The 16306-nt window shown below is 43.3% G+C and overlaps 2 protein-coding genes across 3 annotated transcripts; both read left to right on the plus strand.

The window, feature by feature from the left end:
- The first annotated feature begins 2246 nt into the window (after positions 1-2246).
- Positions 2247-9290, plus strand: LOC139342874 (volume-regulated anion channel subunit LRRC8D). The gene is made up of 6 exons (XM_070980138.1): positions 2247-2345; positions 3078-3452; positions 4217-4807; positions 5032-5282; positions 6250-6627; positions 6820-9290. Exons 2-6 carry the CDS (start codon positions 3105-3107, stop codon positions 7940-7942), a joined length of 2691 nt encoding a protein of 896 aa, XP_070836239.1. The 5' UTR covers positions 2247-2345; positions 3078-3104; the 3' UTR covers positions 7943-9290.
- Positions 9291-11171: 1881 nt separating this feature from the next.
- On the plus strand, positions 11172-16306 carry ddx39ab (DEAD (Asp-Glu-Ala-Asp) box polypeptide 39Ab). 2 transcript variants are annotated; one of them, XM_070980502.1, is made up of 10 exons: positions 11172-11246; positions 12168-12386; positions 12659-12786; positions 13118-13394; positions 13546-13664; positions 13833-13964; positions 14567-14676; positions 14880-15024; positions 15176-15323; positions 15736-16306. In XM_070980502.1, exons 2-10 carry the CDS (start codon positions 12182-12184, stop codon positions 15750-15752), a joined length of 1281 nt encoding a protein of 426 aa, XP_070836603.1. In that variant the 5' UTR covers positions 11172-11246; positions 12168-12181; the 3' UTR covers positions 15753-16306. The 2 variants fall into 2 exon arrangements, with proteins under 2 accessions (XP_070836603.1, XP_070836604.1); XM_070980503.1 differs by having other exon boundaries at positions 11178-11246; positions 12173-12386.

The following is a 16306-nucleotide window of genomic DNA, read 5'->3' on the forward strand; positions in this document are numbered from 1 at the left end:
ATTAACATGGTGAGTAGTTAAGTAGTCGTTTGCTGAAGTTGTGACATGAGGAACGGGGCATGTGAAACAAATTTTGGTGAAGCATGAGGTGGTTAATGTGCATTTTCAGGGTATGTTGTAACTATTTGCAATGTCATGATATTTTTTGACCGCACCCTTGCTGAAGCCAGACACCCTCTTTGAGCAAGGCTGACTTAAACAAATGGCAATTATTACAGTTTATAGTTGTTAGGTGAATTTTAACCAATCTGATAATATGTCAATATTGTCTTTACATTTTATTTTGTATGTAGCCTACTTTTGGGAGTACAATTCCTTTGGAGGACTAAAAAAATAAAGGAGAAATGGTAAACTAATGCCATTGTTAAGTGCGAGTACATGTTTGCTTGTGTGTGCGTGCACACTTCATGCCATCCCTGTGTAAGTAATCCCATTTGGGCCACCTGAGTCAAAAAAGTCACATGTGACACATGTGCACTGTAATTATCTTATCTTATCTTATCTTATCTTATCTTATCTTATCTTATCTTATCTTATCTTATCTTATCTTATCTTATCTTATATATGCTGTAAAACAGCCTCACACTGCACTGCATTCACAACATGTGATGCAGATTTTAGCTTTAACACGTTTGTAAAAAAGACACCCTGGTACAGTAGTAGGTAGACAGTGTTATACGTTATCTGAGGAATTTTTCCTGTGCCTCACAGTTACACCTTCACACTTTCTCATCGAGATTTTTCTCTGTGGCAACAGTAAATGCCAGTCTCACTCACACACACACACGCACATGCACACACACACACACACACACACACACACACTGTTTGCCACCACTTCTGCAGCTAACACACAACTTTTTTTTTCTTTGCTTTCATAAAACCCATACTCCACATCCCCAAACACACTCAGTCTCTCTCTCTCTCTCTCTCTCTCTCTCTCTCTCTCTCTGTCTCACACACACACACACACACACACACACATACACACACACGCACACACACACATGCACACACACACATTTTCACACTGGTACATACAGTACAGACCCACAGAACACACACACCAGCTGTGTAGAGTAGATCACTTTGTGGTTCATTGTCAGTTTGAGTTTTGCTCCACATTCTTCTTGGCCCAAAAACAAAGGAAACAAAGAGTTACATATGACCCTCCTTTGCACACACACACATGCATGCACACACATGAGAGCTTCCTTGGTCATCAGACTTCTGTAACCTTCAACCTCTTAGGAAACAAACCTGGTTATTCTACAGAAGCACACATCCACCCATGCAGAGGTGAGAGAAGTGTGACACCAACTGGATTAGAACTGTGAAGTCAAATGCTGCAGTGAAACTGTGCAAAGACTTCAGCAGCCCCTGCTGGATGATCCTGGACACAATGTTGTAATTTTTCAGCTTGCACATGAAAAGAGATGATGGCAGTTGCAATCAGTATTTAGCAGCAAATCCATTCATCCATCCATTGTCTATACCCGCCTATCCCTTTCAGAGTTGCGGGGGGCAGGGCTGGAGCCCATCCCAGCCGTCAATGGGCGAGAGGCGGGGTACACCCTGAACCGGTCGCCAGTTGATTGCGGGGCAACATACAAAGACAGACAACCATTCACGCTCACACTCACACCTAAGGACAATTTAGAGTCACCTAATTAACATAATGAGCACGTTTTTGGTCTGTGGGAGGAGAGAACCCATGCATGCACGGGAAGAACATGCAAACTTCACACAGAAGGGCCCTGCCCAACCCGGGGATCGAACCGGCAACCTTCTTGCGGTGAGGCATGCGCACTACCTGCTGGTACACCGTGCCGCCCTATTTAGCAGCAAATGCCTATAATCATTTTTATTTCACAGGAAATCTTTTAATATTGGTTCAAAGTAATTTATCTAAATGACAAATGGAAATGTATCTTCAACTTAAATTGACCAACTAGCTGTAAATCCAAAACTCTGAAAGGGACCATTCTGCATAGAATGTATTTTTACTTCTGATATACCTGTGTATAAATATACACTGTACACATCTACTTTTGTGTTACAGTCCTCTGATGTTTTCCTCAGAGTCAGTCCTGAAGGCGTTAAAGTGTGCAGGCATGCTCCCCGGGTCTTGAGCGGGCTTCTAGTGCTGAATCAGATTTTTCAGCCACACATCCTCAGCTGCTATGGCAACTGTTGAAAAGCTGTGTGTCGTCCAGCTGAGGAGGAGTTTGTTGTAAGTTGTTCACGGCAGAACCAGACAGCGCCGGAATGAAGTTTCTGTGAGGCGGCTGTGAGCTGATCAGAGGAGAGAGAGAAAAAAACAGGAGACCAAGTTATTCACTCTGGTAGGTGAAAGTTAATCCTGGGCTACAAAAATAACATGAATTGTTCAGGTCTGATTCGTATCTGGGCCAAGAAGTAGATTTTAGAGATGTTGTCTGCCATGGAAGTGTTGTTTGTACTATTTTATTTAGCTTACTCATAATGTTCAACCACTGATCAAAAGATTTTGATATGATTTTGGAAATTTTTTTTGTACATTACTTTCTTTATTGAAATTGAAATGCTTGCCTAAAGGCCCTGAAAGCTTGGTTTCCATTTAACATTAAATTGTTCATAACTAAATGTGCAAAAATCGGTTGAAGTTTAAAGAGTAAGTCTCCTTAACTATTATTTATGAAGAGTTTGACACTAAAAACTCCATTAAGAAGCTGATTTGGAAAGTATGTTTCCTGGGACTCTAAGACAGGATCTTTGCCAGATCGTTCTTAGTCTGTGGTCTGATCAGGATGTTCCTGGATCAGGCTGCGGTCACATACTGTTCTTCCTGTTGTAGGTGACTGGCACACTGGTGGCCTGTAGTGTTTAGATCTGCCTTTGGAGTCCTAATACTTAACCTGCTAATATTTGGTCAGCGTGTCCGGATTGTTTCTATTGTCGACTCTCTAGTATCACAGAATTGAGTCACAGATTTTGATTTAACATGTTGACACCGATGGTGAAAGCTGTCCTCATCTTTGTACGTCACTACATCAGTTTATGTGTGTCACCCAGTAATTTCACAATTACTTTTACAGTCATCCTTGTGGGACCCAGAGATCGCCATGTTTTCTCTGTCTGAGCTGGCGCCTCTGAACCAGCATCAGAGCAGGTGTAAACTGTTGAAGCCCTGGTGGGAGGTCTTCATGGACTACCTGGTGGTCCTGATGCTGATGGCATCTGTCCTGGCGTGTACTGAGCAGCTGTCCAGGGACCGAGTGGTCTGCATTCCCTTGGATCCACTTGTCACTGCAAATACTAATGATCACAGTCCCTCAACTAGCAGGGATGTGGTACTGACTCCGTCTTCAAAGCCCCCAACCCACGTTCCAGGCAACAGCCCGAATCTTCATTCTGCAGCCCGTGGTCGACGCACACATCTGGTCTACCAGCAGTATGTTTACATTAGCCAGGTACTGTAATGCTAGCCTGAGTTGCTTTTGTCATTGAAAATGATGCAACAGGACAGGTGAAACCAATTAAATTATTGACTTACTTTTGTTAAAGTACTTATTGTCAATATCTGTATTTTAACAATGGATCACATGACTACTTGTATGGGAAAGGAGTCGTACAATTGGAAGAGACAAAAATCAGAGCTAAAAAGGGGGGAGGGAGATCAGCGGGTTTTCTATGTTTCATCCATAACTTTTTTTAGTCTAATAAATAAACAAAATAAACTCACAAAATGTCAGAAGGGGAAATATTCTTACATTTAAGTTCTGTGATAAACAGAAAAGCACAACCATACACCTTCTGAACACAAGTTTCTCTCTTTTATAGAGCTAAGAGGAGCTGAATTTCCAGGCTAACTCAGTATGAAATACACTTTATTCAAACTCAGCAGGAAAAAAGTAAAACTGTCTTCCAGTATTACAACAATTACTATCTCTGGTATGGTTCTCAGAGTTAGATGTGAAAATGTCCTGGTTCTAGATGTTGCTTTTCCAAGCTGGAGGTGGCAACAGCAACGAGTACTGTATAGTGAACAGTTAGTGGTTACTCTGGTGATATGCGACCCCTGTTTGTTTGGAGCAACATTTGTCAGGTTGCAAATTCTTACACATTGTACTTTAACATGTCAGTGTTTTGTTCATCTTGTTTCCGCTGGCCCCAAGTGGCCAAAAGTCTTTTCTTGCAGTTTTAAGTGTATGTGTATGTTTATGTGTTTATCCAGGTATGCTACCATGAGGCTTTGCCTCTGTGCTCCCGCTTCTTCCCCTACATGGCCCTGCTGCAGTCTCTAGTGCTGGTAGCTAGTGGCTCCTTCTGGCTCCACTTTCCCCACACCTCCGCCCGCATAGAGCACTTCTTGGCCATCTTGGCAAAGTGCTGCGAGTCACCCTGGACATCTCAGGCCCTGTCCCATGCCGCCCGGCAGGAGAACATCCAAGAGAAGGAGGTGGTGGAGGAGAGACGACCACACAAACCTCCTCCCTCATCAAGTTCATCTTTACCCCCGGTGACCAGCACAAGACGATCGAGCATAGACTCGGGTGCGGACAGCCCGCTTTTGAACAGGTCAGACAGCGCGTCCTCTGCTGCCCCTCCCTCCCCGTGCCCTTCCACACTCTCCTGTACCTCCACCATGTCGTCTGCATCCCTCGGCTCCCAGGTGCATGTTCCTTTTTCCAAGCCCTCATTCATGATTGACAATCCCAGGCAGGTAATCTGCTTGGATAAAAGTGACGGGGAACAGGCCAGGGCGCTGTTCGAAAGGGTCCGCAAATTTCGGTCCCACTGTGAAAGCTCAGATGTCATCTATAAGGTGAGAGATCCTCTAGTGTACAAGATATAATATCATCTACTTTCTGTCTATCTACATTTCCTTTAAATATTTTATTGTTCAAACAAATGTTTTATGATATGATGTTGTAAGACTTTATATCTATAGCAACCTGCTGGAGGAGTTAAAGTACAGTTAATTATAGGTGTGTGGTTTATTCTGACAACAGTAGTCAATATTTGGTCGCCCTTTTTCCATCTATTCAGGTCTACTTGGCTCAGACAATATTCAAACTACTGATGGTAACGCTGATCGTGAGTTACACCATCCCTCTTCTCGGCAACTTCTCCTTCACTCACATCTGTCACCCTGAGGAGCGAGCCTTAGTGGGCTACACTACCTTTGAGTGTATCCACGTACTCTCCTGTCTGATACGCAAACTACTGGTGGCGTACCTGACTCTGCTGGGGCTGTACGGCCTGCTGAACTGTTACACCCTCGGTTGGATTTTACACAGGTCAGTGCATTCTGTTCTACTTGGGTAACATTAGTGTTGCTGTGTTTCACAGAACCAGCAGGTCACTGTTGTTTTGTACTGCTTGCAAATGTTTGTGATTTGTGTCACAGGTAATGGTAAATTACCATGGACATCTTAAATTCCAGTTTGCTAAGATTTGCTGTTGTGACGTTAGCTAGAGTAGCAGGAGAATTGTGAGTAATGCTGTCTGGAGCCGGTGTGCTCTCTTGGTCAGCCAGCCCAGTTGTTAGTGTCATTGCCTTGGCAATGCATGTCCATGGATTTGAGGGGTAGAGCGTCTGAAGGAGGAGGGAGGGAGCGGGGGTGTGCTTATTTGGCTGTTGGAGTCAAATATCTTTCTCCCAAATAGCTGATCCCTCTATTAATAAACGATAAAATGATTATGTGTCAGCGGAAGGCAGAGAATTATCACTCAGCTCTGCATTTTCCCTCAGCTTTACAGTTTTCCAGCTCATTTTGTTTATTTGTTTTTGTTCATTATTAGAACCATTTTTTGTACCATTCAAACAGGGTTCCATTCATTTAAGACTTTTATAATTCAACTGCACAATAAGGTAACAAAATGGATCAAATCATCATGTTCCACATGACCGTTACTTGTCTCTGTTTAATGTAGTAAGTGTTGAGCTTTTGAAACTTTCCAGCAGCAATTTTGGATAGTGAGGTAAAATGTTAGATGTACAGGAGGAAAGGGGAGACAATGTGCATCTGAATTTGTTGCACTGTTTAAACAAGATAAAAACAAGATGTAAAATTGTTGATTGATATTTTGTTGGACTAAACAGAGAGTGATTGTTCAAAGAGCCTTCAAACAGAATGATGCCGATGAGCTTAAACATACCAGAGGCCTGATAATAGGATTAGAGTGCAATGCTTTGTTTTGGGCTTGCAGTATATTCTGTGTAAAATATTTCTCATTCTGTTTTTTGGTCTGTGTCCTACGTAGCTCTCTGCGGCAGTATTCCTTCCACTCACTGAAGGAGTTGGGCTCCCTGAGAGACGTTCCTGACCTCAGAAATGACCTGGCCTTTCTTTTACACATGTTAGACCAGTATGACCCTTTGCTGGCCCAGCGTCTCTCTGTTTTTTTGTCCCCCGTCAGTGAGAGCAGGCTGCTCGAGGAAAACCTGGAGAGGCACTGGGGGGAGGAGAAGCTTCGTGCCATAACTAGTGTGGATGCAGAAGGTTGCTCTAAACTTCAGCTGGTGGCCCTGCCTCGCCTCCCTCCAGCCCTCTTCACCCTCAGCCACCTTCAGGTCCTCAAACTGGAACTCATCACAGATGCCAGGTTTACTGCACAGGTGGCCAACATGACCTCACTCAGGTGATTTTATGGTTTTGCAATCATGCTTTACACATTTTGAACAACACACTAAATCAAAAATTACATGTGACATCTAGATATTGAGTAAAAAGTACAGTAAAAGGATTGCTCTTAATGCTATGATGTACATAAACTTGTTTCTTGTTTTTCTATATATTTAATTAAGTCCTTGATTGTTAATTGCTACACCAGGGAGCTCCACCTCTATCACTGCACAGCAGCTGTGGATCCCAGTGCACTTGGAATCCTTCAGGAACGTCTGGAGGTCCTCCACCTCACCTTTACTCAGGCATCAGAGATCCCCAGCTGGGTCCTCTCCCTCCGCAGCCTGCATGAGCTCCACCTCTCTGGTCGTCTGAGTAGTGACAGTGGGGTGGGTCGCAGCTGGGCATTGGGGAGCCTCCGCCAATTACGTCACCTCCGTGTGCTGGTGATTCGAGGTGTGTTACAGCGGATCCCTGGGGAGCTGTGTGAGGTGGCATGCAGCCTGGTGAGGCTGGAGATCTACAATGAAGGGACCAGGCTGCTTGTACTGACGGGCTTGAAGCGGATGGTTGACCTGACCGAGCTGCTGCTGCAGGACTGCCAGCTAGAGCGTTTGCCCTCTGCCCTGCTGGCTCTCACCAATCTGCGGTCGCTCAACCTTCAGCATAATAACTTGAGAACTCTGGAGGAACTACTTAGCTTGGCTCATCTGCGACGTCTTTCTTGCCTCAGACTTGCCTTTAACCGTGTTCTGGCACTGCCAGCCAGTGTTGGTGTGCTGCGAGGCCTAGAGCTCCTAGATCTATCTAACAACCAGCTCCAGAGCCTTCCCCCAGCACTCTTCACGATTCGCCGCCTTCGTAGGCTCCTGCTTGCTGGTAACCTGCTGGAGGAGTTGCCTGTGGAGGTAAAGTCACTGCAACTGCTTATAGAGCTGGACCTCAGTCGGAACAGGGTAGAGAGTCTTCCTCCTGGGCTGTTCAATAGCTGTTTGGAGCTGCGCATCCTCAATGTTGCTCACAACTCTCTTAGTTCATTACCAAGGGGGATTGCAGCTTTAAGTCAGCTGTGCAGGTTGGACTTGCGTGGTAACAGTCTGGAAGAATTGCCTGCTGAATTGGGCTGCTGCTCAGGGCTGCATGCAGGTGGTCTCCAGGTGGAAGACTGGCTATTTCTTTCACTGCCTCCCAATGTCAGGGACTTCCTGAGCCGTTCTGCCCCCCCCTCTGGTACATACTCGGAGGACCATTCCCGGCCTGAGTCTGACAGTTTCCCATATTTGTCTCCTACACAGTGGAGCTTCTCTTCTGCTCTGGAATCACAGATATAAGACTATCTTACTACTACACTTAAACTGAACATTTACTGTAAGTGATTATGTAAACAGTTAGACCTCTCCTCCAATCACTTACAATAACTGTAACCTGATATTCCCGGATTAAACCACTGACCAGGTCAACAAAAACCCAGCACCCCTTTTATTATTTTCTCTTTTCCCTTATGCTCTGACATTGGAAGCTTCTCTGACCTCGGTGTAGTTGCACCAAACTTCTTTCCCAAGAAATACATTGGACAAGGACTCTGTGTCACGCAGGTGGGGCAGAGCTGGGTTTTCTACCTGCTACACTGACGTGTGTTTGCATGGCAACTTCACTGTGTGTATATTGAGTTTTCCTAAGTGATAATGCAGATGATAGAACCATTTACACTAAAAACCTTTTAGGATGTTGCATGTCAGCGCAGCTTGATTAACAGCATTGATTGATTTAACAGTTTGAGTTATGCAAATTCTGATGTGGCGACTTGTCCGTCCATTCACCATGCTGTATCCATCATGCACCACATGGCGGGATCTCCTACTCTTCATAGAAAATGAATAGGATCCATCAACTTCACATCCTTCAACAGATCCAGTGTGTCTGTACCTTTACACTGCACGGCAAAGACGACATCATTTGATATCAGAACCACAATCCTTCCCATCCTGGCTCATTCACAACTTCCAGAATCGCCAGCCAACAAAGCAGCACACCAAACAACTTCTCTCTCTTTGTGGACTGGTAACCTTAACTGAGCATAGCAGCAGCAAAAAGTCATCGTGGTGTGGCGAAAGAAGATAGTTGTAATGTAGTTTTCCTGTTGCTCCTTTTAATGTGAGGCTTATTAACCATACTTTTACATTCATGTTTTAGCCCAGTTAGTACACATTCTGCACACTGATTTTTTTTGTACCACACTGAAATGAGTGTCAGCCAAAGGCTTGCAGAGAGATTAAAAATACATTCATGTGCAAAACAACGTGCTATGTAAATGTAGACATCTTACTGTAGACATCATGTTATTCCTGGAATGCACAGTAAGATGAGACGACTGCGTGTGTTGTATGGTTGAATAATTGTTATGGAGAAACAATGCTTTACCAGAAAGAGGATAAAAGATTCTCAAAAGTAGTATTTCTTGCAGGGCTGTGAATGAATATATGATATGGAGCAAAGGTACGTGTTGTTTGATAACAAAATGCATATAATTAATACAGAAGTTATTGTAATTGGTATTAAAATGAGTATGAATACCCCCTCTTGATAGCTCTAAAGAAGTTCTATTCCCACTGAAGAAGGTGAAGTTGTAGTCTCTAACTGTGACCACTATAAAACAGTAAACATGCTTATTTCTTGGTCATTTCTGTTGCTGTGTTTGTGTCTGATTGCTCCCATTTGGTCAAGATAAGGTAAGATAAGAATGGGGATAGTGCAAAAAGAAGAAGTAAGGGTGCTGGAGTTTGTGGGAAGAGATTGTAGGTGGGTGTGGGGCAATACACAGGGGCTGTAGATGATGAGGGTTGCGGCAGGGAATACTGGATGGGGGGAGGGGCAGATGTCTGATCAAATCTACTTAAGAAAAGGTTCAGAGCATTCACCCACTTTCGGTCCCCCACAGGCTGGGAGTTGGGTTCCTTGAAGCCGGAGATGGTTTCAAGGCCCCTCCAGACTCCACTGATGTTGCTTTGCTGCAACTGATCCTCCATCTTCCTCATGTAGCTGTTTTTTCCCTTGCGGATCCTCCTCTGCAGCTCACTCTACACATTCTTCAGCTCCTCTTTATTTCCTGACCTAAAGACTTTCTTTTTCCTTTTGGTGAGCCTTTATGTCAGGAGTAATCCAGGGTTTGCATTCTTCTGTGTCAAGAATGCCTCAAACACTGAACAGTTCTGGTGTTCGTGGCATTCTTCAAACAGAAGTTGCTATAGTCTGTTATACTGTGAGACGGTCAATGTCCTCCCGATGAGCAAAGTGCTTCCCACACAGATGTATCAAAACAGCCCCTCAAAGCCTCATCAGCCTGTACGAGAGACATCTAGCTGTCTGTGTATGAGAGGTTTATACATAGGTGCCAGGGGTGGGAGAGATGATGAATTATATGCCTCCTTGGTGTTGGCATAATATAAATCCAGTGTTTTAGTGTCTCTGTTGTAGCATGTAACATTTAAGACAAAGAGGTATGATTAAAGTCACTAGAAATAGGAAGTGAAAGTATTTGCTATCCCATCCGGCCCGATGCCAGCATAACCATTTCTAGCAGGTTACACAGGTCTCTACACTGCACAACCTCGAGATTAAACTAGCTTTTTATTACCACAATACCGGTGTTTCTGCTGCTGTTTTCAATTTTAATTTTGTGCTGTAGTTTCCCACTGTAACCACTGGAGGGCAGAGACAATTTGGGATTCTGATAACACTCACATCAGCGAGGCAAGACTCCATACCATACAGCAGGCCCCTAGTAAAATCTTGAAAATAAAATGATAACTGATTGGTGCAGGCTGTGTCAAAGCTGGAGTTGATAAAGTTGGAGAAACCTTAAGCAAAAGTAAGTTATCTTTTCAAAGCATGGGTCCACAGCTGAAAAATCCCATTCCCTGACTTATTGATCGCTGTCCAGATGTAAAGAGAATTTCAACAAATACAACAACAACAACAACAACAACAACAACAACAAAATGCTTCTAATGCTTCTTACCTACTCTTACTTTAAACTAAACCTAAACCTAAACTGCCAACCCGCATCAAAAGAGAAATGTTTGTCTGTCATGTGGGAATTTTTTTTTAAAGGAATGCGTTTTTATTTGCACTCTTTTTCATACTTTTATGGCAAAACAGAGAAGGAAAGAACGAAATTAATGAAAAAAAAACATTAAAAAGAAGAACAGCTCTATATGTAAAAAAACAAAAAAAACAAAACCATAACAAAAATCAAAGGACCAGAAACAGCTTGTTTTCATCTGTACAATGAATAGCATTGCAATTATATTAGTTACATATAAACAAGTGCCCGTTTTCTTCTTTAGCATTATCAAAAAATACATTTATTTTATTATGCTGATTTATTCAGTTAATACGTATGTTAGGGCTTCCATACCTACAAGAGAATCCGGCAGTGCCCTATCCCGCTTTTTTAAACTGCGGTGGACTGCGGCACACTTTTTGTCCAATCGCTGGCTGCTTTTGCTGGTGGATGTCCAAATAAACCAATGATGTCAACGCGCTACAATTGGGGCGGAACTTCCGGTTACTCGTATAAACCAACTGAGGCCTGTCCATGCGGTTTTGATTGGACGTAGAGCTAACACCGAAAAGGTAAGAATGTAATATTGTCTTCAGTGGAACAGCTAGAGTCTATTAAAGCTTTGGTTTGTGTCTCAAGAGTCGCAAATTAGACTTAGTTTTGCTTTAGAAGTAAAGAAATTCACCTACTGCGGAATAAAACGGCTCTCTTCATTGTGTGCTTTAGGGTGCTACTGAGCTAACTTGAATGCCGTAGTTTAGCACTAGCTAGCTAGATAGCTTAGCCAGCCCACCAATCTTCCACATATTTGCTAATATTCGGTGTATGCGTAGCCTTTTTATATTTCGCTTAATGCATTCTTTATAAATATCTATATGCTGACTGGCTATGTCATTCATACAATTTAGGTGGCGAAATAGCACAATAGTCGACGCCGTGTATCATGTTAGCTTGCCACGTTAGCAACGGTTATGCAACACAATAGCTTTCCAGCGTCGTTCACGGCTCAGACGCTGTTCGGTATTGGTCAGTAATCCGACCGTGTTGGCTAAGCTGGATCGCTACATCTCATCAGTTTTGTATGTGACTATAATGTAGACCGGGTTTAATAAGTGCGTATTTGCGTTTTTTTTACGAAATTAGGTAAGCGTATCTCAACCACCGGCCTCGTATTTTACAAAGGGGTTTGCCGAGTGCACGCAGCAATGCTAACGCTGTGTCGACTTTACGTCAGTGCTAGTATCATAGATAATGTGAAACCGAATCCATCTCACAATGAACATGTGGAAATAAATATATATTTCCACCGTCGAACAAACATAACATGTACGTACATGTTCTACACACGTGTGGGGAAACCGTGCTTAAAGACCGGCAACAACAGGTGGGCTTAGTTAACAGCCCCCATGAAAACTCAGCACGGGGAGGGAGTTCAGCCATGCTAGACGACGATCAGACAAAGACTTATAAACAACAAACTCTGCTTTCCCTAGTTTAGACAGACGCAATGGCCGAGAATGATGTTGAAAACGAGCTGCTCGATTATGAAGAAGATGAGGAGCCACAAGGAGCCCCTGAGAGCGCAGCCCCTGCAGTGCAGAAGGTGAAGGGTTCCTACGTTTCCATCCACAGCTCTGGCTTCAGAGATTTTCTGCTCAAACCAGAGCTGCTCCGTGCCATCATTGACTGTGGTTTTGAGCATCCATCTGAAGGTGAGAGGCATTTAGTATCTTCACTGGTTGTCTTTAGACAGGGCCTTTGTTTCCTTTGTCATATTAACACCAACCCTTGGTATCCACACATTATTAGCCAGTATGGACACTTGGTCACCGAATCAGTCAAAAGATCTGGATGTGCTCTTGGAAACTGGAGGGGTGGCTTTTTGTTTGTTGCATCAGTGTAGACATTGCAAAAAAGTAATTGTTGGACCAACAATAATGTGAATGTTCTGTGCTAAATCATGTTTTGGATTTTTTTTATCCAGTCCAGCATGAATGCATCCCTCAAGCTATCTTGGGCATGGACATCCTGTGCCAAGCCAAATCTGGTATGGGCAAGACTGCCGTGTTTGTGCTGGCCACGCTGCAGCAGATTGAACCCGTTGATGGACAGGTTAGTACACATATTCAGCACACAAGGTTTATGTATTACATCAAGTCAAAACTAGCATTCGTTTATGTCCTCTAAATCTAGTCCCACCATATTGTGCAGATATGCATGTGTGTATTTATACTTTTCTATTTATACTTTTATACTATTTTATACTATTCTAATAATTTTTCACATACACACACACACACCTTGAAGCTTCTTAAGTAGGGCTCACATGCCCTGTTTCATTGGGAAAAGTGTGTTTATTCTTGTAGCCTAAAAATGCATTGCAGTGCGTTAAACCAAAATTCAAAGCGTCTGAGTATTTATCTCTCGTATCTCTACTCCTCAGGTCTCTGTATTAGTCATGTGCCACACACGAGAGCTGGCCTTCCAGATCAGTAAAGAGTATGAGCGTTTCTCCAAGTACATGCCCACAGTAAAGGCAGCAGTATTCTTTGGTGGGCTGGCCATCAAGAAGGACGAGGAGGTCTTGAAGAAGAACTGCCCTCACATCGTTGTTGGAACACCAGGCCGCATCCTCGCTCTCACCCGGAACAAGACCCTCAGTCTGAAGAACGTCAAGCATTTTGTCCTGGATGAGTGCGACAAGATGTTGGAGCAGCTAGGTGTGTTCTTTTCTCAAAATATTTGCTGATATTTCTTCTCTATTCTCACCGAATGTACATCAATGTATCTGGTGGGGAAACCCACCCTCTGAGCACAGTATTTAAACAGATTCATGGCCATTATTCATTTGGATGCCTTTTTGTGTAACAGACATGAGGAGTGATGTACAGGAAATCTTCAGGATCACACCCCATGAGAAGCAGGTCATGATGTTCAGTGCAACTCTGAGCAAGGAAGTCCGACCAGTCTGCCGCAAATTCATGCAGGATGTGAGTGATCACTGAAGTGTTGCTTTCTCAGACTTTCCCATAACATTGCTTTTTTTGTAAGAAAACTGATTGCACACATAGCTGCTGCACATGTGCATTTCACACACTGCTACTGTAACTATATACTCAACAAGTTTATTAACCGAGCCTCTGTCATCTCCTGTGCAGCCCATGGAAGTCTTTGTGGATGACGAGACCAAGCTTACACTCCATGGCCTGCAACAGTACTACTCCAAGCTGAAGGACAGTGAGAAGAACCGCAAGCTCTTTGACCTGCTTGATGTATTGGAGTTCAACCAGGTAAAGTGATGGTGCACGGCCCTCCCAGTAGCATTTCGCATATTGTTACTTAATTTTGCTAGATTTAAGAATTGTCAAACATACAAGCAATGACTAAAACAAATTAGTAATTTTATTATTTATGTGACTTCAAAATCTCATCACCAGGGTTTCCATAGACATCTGCTTTTACAGGGGTTATGTGCCAGACTATTTCTAGACTCTGAGTAGTTGTTAGGCATCTGTTGGAGATTCCAGGAAGTTACTGGTTTTGACACTTTTTTGTACAGATTAAACAAATGGATAGAACATTGATTTGTGCTTTGTGTGTGCGGTTGGCTGAATTACAGCTGTTTCTAGTTTTTGTGTTAAGATAACTGGCATACATTCAACATGCAGACATCAACATGCTGTCAAACTTCTCATCTAGCTCTTAGCAAGGAAGTTAATCATATTTCCCAAAATGTATAACTATTCCCTGAAAGCTGTCACTCAGATAAATTTCACTATAATTTAAAATCCAGACTCAATGATCTGTCCCATCACACGTCCAACTGGTGGTTAAGTTTGCGGGCCAAGGCTGCCGGAGTGGCTCTATTTCAATGCCTTTGCTTTGCCTCTAGGTGGTGATCTTTGTCAAGTCAATCCAGCGCTGCATGGCCCTGTCCCAGCTTCTGGTGGAACAAAATTTCCCTGCCATTTCCATCCACAGGGGAATGGCTCAGGAGGAGAGGTGAGAGAGACCCAATCTTCCACTCGCATACCCTCCCTCTTATACATGTGTTCTGTTGAGCTCCAATGCTAAGTATGTTCATGGAGCATGAGGCCTCATCAGTTAACTCAACACATCATTGCCTTCAAAGGGGGGTGCTGTCCAGTAATGCCTGCAGCAGCTGTGTTGATAATTCTCTCCTGGGCTCTGCCCTCCCTCTGCAGGCTGTCTCGCTATCAGCAATTCAAGGACTTCCAAAGGCGGATCCTGGTGGCCACTAATCTCTTTGGCCGAGGGATGGACATCGAGCGGGTCAACATCGTCTTCAACTATGACATGCCTGAAGATTCTGACACCTATTTACACAGGGTGAGGGCTGTGGAGGGTTGATAGCTGCACATGTCTTTCCTTTTAATGTTTGTTCTTTGAAGCTTCTTTGCAACAATCTGGTTATACCCAAGCAGGTTGCCATAGCTATATGAGGGATTTAACTCACTCAGACCTTCTGTGCACCCCTCAGGTTGCCCGTGCTGGTAGGTTTGGGACCAAAGGCTTGGCTATAACCTTTGTGTCTGATGAGACCGACGCCAAGACTCTGAACGATGTGCAGGACCGCTTTGAGGTCAATGTGGCTGAGCTGCCAGATGAGATTGACATCTCATCTTACAGTAAGTATTTCCATTTCCGAGTGCCTGCTGAAGTGCACTGATGCCCTTAATAAAGTTGTCCTGTTGACCTGACCTGTTGAATGATTAAAATTTTGTAATTAATGAGTTCAAAGCACTTTCTGATTAAAACGACACAGTCACTGCTGTCTGTTGCTGGGTTGTCGTAATCCAGTAAGATCTTGCCAGCTAATGATTGGCCACAGCTAATCAGCTGGCTCTAGAAACCTTTAGAGACATCTTGGCAACTACAAACAGCAGTTGGTGCTGCCATGTAACCGTGGGGCTCTCATCAAACGAAAACTGCCGTTACACGTTTAACCTGTTGGTGAAAAGTTGGTATGCTCAGCTGTTGCTCATTGCGTTGATTTTTCACATGCTCAACTCTTGTCTGTCCTCCTCTGTCTCTCTTTAGTCGAGCAGTCCAGATGAGTCCTCCAGCCAAGCAGAAGTCTCCTCTCCATGGATCTTGTGTCTCGTGTTTGGAAGTAGACGTACTTCACTGTTGATTTGAAAGCTCTGCTCTGTTCCTATGTTCACCAAACATTTATTTTTATTGTCAGTCCTTGGTGACAAAGGGGTATGGTCGATTTTAATTTGTCTTTTACTGTTTGTTTTTTTTTCCTTTGCTTAATGACATTAAAACTTTTTATAAAATGCCATTTTTACTATTGTGGTCTCTTGTGGGGCTTTCTTTGTCTGTACCCCAATCCATTGATTTCGATGTCAATTAGAGCTTCAGGGAAAATGAATAGAAAAGTACTTCTGAGGAACATGTAAAAGTGATTCGTAGCCCCTTTTTAAATGTTCAAACTAGTTTGTATAGGAAGTTTTGTGTTTTTTGTTTTTTTTTTTCCCCACTGCAAGAGTTAATTGTTACAAAAATCAAGTAGTTGTGACCATTAAGTAAAACAATTTTAGCTTATATGGCAGCTTTCTATAAATTTCCAATTGAATGTCTCCAATAAAAGAAGTCACCAAGTGGA

This window comes from Chaetodon trifascialis, chromosome 15 (assembly GCF_039877785.1).
Source record: "Chaetodon trifascialis isolate fChaTrf1 chromosome 15, fChaTrf1.hap1, whole genome shotgun sequence".
Taxonomy (NCBI): Eukaryota; Metazoa; Chordata; class Actinopteri; order Chaetodontiformes; family Chaetodontidae; genus Chaetodon; species Chaetodon trifascialis.